The sequence below is a fragment of the Myzus persicae genome, unplaced genomic scaffold (genome assembly GCF_001856785.1).
Source record: "Myzus persicae strain clone G006 unplaced genomic scaffold, MPER_G0061.0, whole genome shotgun sequence".
Classification (NCBI taxonomy): domain Eukaryota; kingdom Metazoa; phylum Arthropoda; class Insecta; order Hemiptera; family Aphididae; genus Myzus; species Myzus persicae.
In genome coordinates this window covers 1-3,402 of record NW_019102118.1, presented here as the reverse complement: position 1 = coordinate 3,402, position 3,402 = coordinate 1, and the positions used below count along the sequence as shown (strand labels likewise).

Sequence of the window (3,402 nt, the reverse complement as noted above, 5' to 3'; positions counted from 1 at the left end):
GGGGTCGATTCTTGAATCTCGTTAGGAAAATCACTCATGAGACATTTTCCGTACTGTTATGTCGTACGACATCTGAAATGCAATTCTTGAACTCCACACGACATATGATTGTGAAACGAAATTATTTTGTCACACACGAAATATTTTTCACATGAACCAAGTTGGTTACTAACGTTATCATGATTATAATAAATAATAATTGTGATAACACCACCGTTATCGCGGTATTTTGATTGTAATGGATGTATCGTAATTCGTAGTTACACGCATAGTATGGTTACTAAACTTTTTATAATTCTATACCTAGTTTTATAAGTTTATATATATGATGTAAACTTATACTTAGGTACTGTTAAACAAAGTTACAACTTATAAGTACAACTACCAAGTTTATAAAGTAGGTACAATAATTGGTTTTTTAATGGAAGACTCCAAAAAAATATATTGTTCGAAAACGCAAAAAGAGATGCTCATCCAATTTCTGACAAAAGATTCACAATTAATTTCTGGTAAGTTTACAAGCACTTTCACGTTTAAGCATGCTCGTGACAGATGGATTGAAATCGCCGACACTTTAAATGCAATTCCCGGCTGTGTCAATGATTGGAGTCAATGGAAAAGAGTAAGAAATGACTTAAATTACTTCTACATAAATCTAACTATAGGAAATAATCTATACTTTATTCTTATTGTATTTTATCTTAAGACTTGGCAAGATTCACGTAGTAAGGTTAGAAGTAAAAAAGCTATGGTAAACAGGCATGTAAATGGTACAGGTGGAGGACCACAAATATCGCAAACACTTACTCCAATCGAGAACCAAATTCTTGATCTTGTTAATCCTATCACAATTGATGGAGATGAGACCATTTCAATGCCGGTTACTAATTTTGAGTTTGGTGACATAAGCAGTTAGTGTTTTTAAATTTGAATTGGTCAATTTTTATTCCCTATAACTGCCTACTTATGTAGAAAGATAGAAATGATTGTAATACTTTTTTTTTTAGAATTCCCGGTACAAATTGAATGTGTAAGTCCAGATGAAGGAATTAGTATGTATACTATACCTACCATGCAGCCTGTAGAGGAAAATAACTGTGCTATAACGCCTATATCCATTGATAGAGTGGAAAAAAAATGTATGTATTAGTTTATTACCAATTTAATTTTTTTGCTTATTAAAGAATAATTATATATAAATTATATAGTTTAATATAAAAATATCTAATATAAATAATATAATATACTAATTAAATAATATAGGCAATAAATAAATACATTTTTTTGGTCATACCTGGAAGCTGTTGATGATAGTTTTCAAATTAATTATGTAATACATATTTAATTATTTTTTATTGTTTTATGTGTATTAACTTATAATCTATAGAGCGTGGCAACAATGTTTAAGTACTAGGTAGTACTATTAGGTACTATAATTTTACCCAATTAGTTTGATATTTAACTTAATACAATGTAGTGCAATGAGATATATTGTGGTGTATACCTACTGGCATTGATGGTATTTATGACATGACATATAATACTAATACTAAAGCTATTAAATATGATAGTAGTTATATGAAAAATATCAATGAATCATTGAGTCACTAAACGACTAAACTATAGCACAGTGATTCACTTTAATCAATTGATCTAAAAAAGTCATTGAATCAACTCAATCACAAATTACCCACATTTAATAATATATAACAATTATTTTCATTTATTTTTATAACAAAGTTTACTATTATTCTTATAGGTGATAAAAAAAAGGTCGAAACATTATCTACAGCAAAACGTTTAACCAATAGTCTAGCTCTTGGTAGAGACATTTTTGAAATTGGAGATCAAAAACTAAAGCTAAAAGAAAAATACTATGAACAAAAAATTGCCCTCTTAGAAAGGCAAACAGTAGCATTAGAAAATATAGCTGCTGCTAAACAAAATAAATTGTAATGTATACTATAAAAATGGTTTAATTTAGTAACTAAAAGACTAATTATGATTTTTTAAATAGTATATAATTTAAAATATATAGTTATGATTTTTTTAATTACTACCAGTTTATACTAGTTTGTTTGTATTATTTATGTAAAGGAGGTTCCTAAAAAATCAAATTATTTTTTTTTAATATTAATTTTTATTAAGTTTGAATGTTTTTGTTACATGTTATTTTATAAAATTACTTACAAATAGGTAATTATGATATTTTTTTTATCTTAATAGTTTTATAATATTGTTAATGCTATACAAAATATAAGTTTTCTGTTCTAAACTACCTATTGTACAAACATCTTGCTATATTGTCTCTTATTCTTCTACTTTCAACTAATTCAGGATTCACATTCCTTCCTCGAATGCCATCTTCAGGATAATTATTATTTATAATTCCAAAATCAATTTCTTCCACATTTTCATCATTCATGTCTGGAACTGGAATTTTAGCCAATATGCACATATTGTGTAAAATAACACAGGCATTTACAATTTTCCCTGATTTTTGCGGCGTATAGTGTAATACCCTATGCTTCAATAAACACCTATAAAATTAACTAACAATTTAAAAATAATTACTAATAATGCTTTATAAACTCACCTGAACCGAGCCTTTAATACACCATTACATCTCTCAATTATACTTCGTGTTGTCATCTGCATTTTGTTGTATTTTTCTTCTTCGTTAGTTGTTGTTTCAGAATATGGTGTTAAAAGCCAAGGTCTTAGGGCGTATCCTGAATCTCCTACATCATATTAGTTTTTTTAAATATCAGGTTGATTCCAACATTTTAAATTGATTTTTTTTCTTATGAATAATATTATTTTACCCAGTAAATATATGCCTTTGTGTTCACGTCTATACAATTCCTCCAAGATATTTTTTATATCTGTAGATGAATTCCATATATGAGAGTCTGCTGTACTGCCAGGAAATTTTGCATTCACACTCAAAATATAAAGTTTAGAATCACAAATCTATTAAATAAAATAAAAGAACTAGGTATTAACTATTGATTAGAATTTGACTAGGTGTGCTAGTAAGTTATTTCAATCAGGCACGTATCCAGAAGGTCCATGGGGTCTTGGCTACATGCCTGAATATTGACTAAATCTTAACACATTTACCAATTGTACATTTAATGAGTGGTAACCTTTTCTGTTTACATAAATATACTCAGGTATTTCTGCATTCTGGTTGTTAGGAGGTACAATTGCAATATGTGTGCAATCAATGCAGCCCACAACTCCTGGAAACGAAGTGTTAATAAAAAATCTAAAAAAATAAAGAAGTAAAATCCTGAGATTAGTAGGCAAAACAAATTTTTGATTGAAAATTGTTATTAAGGTTTTATATAATAATTTATTTTACTCATTCCTAATTTGCTTGATCTTTTGCATATTATT

At 27.8% G+C, this 3,402-nt stretch overlaps 2 protein-coding genes across 3 annotated transcripts; one reads left to right on the top strand and one right to left on the bottom strand.

The window, feature by feature from the left end:
- On the top strand, positions 1-2,009 carry LOC111031320 (nuclear apoptosis-inducing factor 1-like). Of its 2 annotated transcripts, XM_022311201.1 has the most exons (4): positions 1-622; positions 707-911; positions 1,008-1,139; positions 1,760-1,956. In XM_022311201.1, exons 1-4 carry the CDS (start codon positions 422-424, stop codon positions 1,954-1,956), a joined length of 735 nt encoding a protein of 244 aa, XP_022166893.1. In that variant the 5' UTR covers positions 1-421. The 2 variants fall into 2 exon arrangements, with proteins under 2 accessions (XP_022166893.1, XP_022166891.1); XM_022311199.1 differs by having other exon boundaries at positions 7-911; positions 1,760-2,009.
- A 166-nt stretch (positions 2,010-2,175) lies between these two features.
- On the bottom strand, positions 2,176-3,396 carry LOC111031319 (putative nuclease HARBI1). Its single transcript, XM_022311198.1, has 5 exons — positions 3,368-3,396; positions 3,124-3,271; positions 2,826-2,973; positions 2,597-2,741; positions 2,176-2,540 (listed from the first exon to the last, which is right to left on the bottom strand). The coding sequence occupies exons 1-5, from the start codon at positions 3,394-3,396 to the stop codon at positions 2,276-2,278; spliced, it is 735 nt and encodes a 244-aa protein (XP_022166890.1). The 3' UTR covers positions 2,176-2,275.
- Between the last annotated feature and the right edge of the window lie 6 nt (positions 3,397-3,402).

Coding starts and splice junctions, on each gene's coding strand:
- LOC111031320 (XM_022311199.1), top strand. CDS start 422: ATGGAAGACTCCAAAAAAATATATTGTTCGAAAACGCAAAAAGAGATG. Junction 912..1,007: donor TGAGTTTGGTGACATAAGCA/GTTAGTGTTTTT, acceptor TTTTTTTTTTAG/AATTCCCGGTACAAATTGAA. Junction 1,140..1,759: donor TGATAGAGTGGAAAAAAAAT/GTATGTATTAGT, acceptor TTATTCTTATAG/GTGATAAAAAAAAGGTCGAA.
- LOC111031319 (XM_022311198.1), bottom strand. CDS start 3,396: ATGCAAAAGATCAAGCAAATTAGGAATGA. Junction 2,742..2,825: donor CAAAGGCATATATTTACTGG/GTAAAATAATAT, acceptor AATATGATGTAG/GAGATTCAGGATACGCCCTA. Junction 2,541..2,596: donor GTATTAAAGGCTCGGTTCAG/GTGAGTTTATAA, acceptor TTAATTTTATAG/GTGTTTATTGAAGCATAGGG.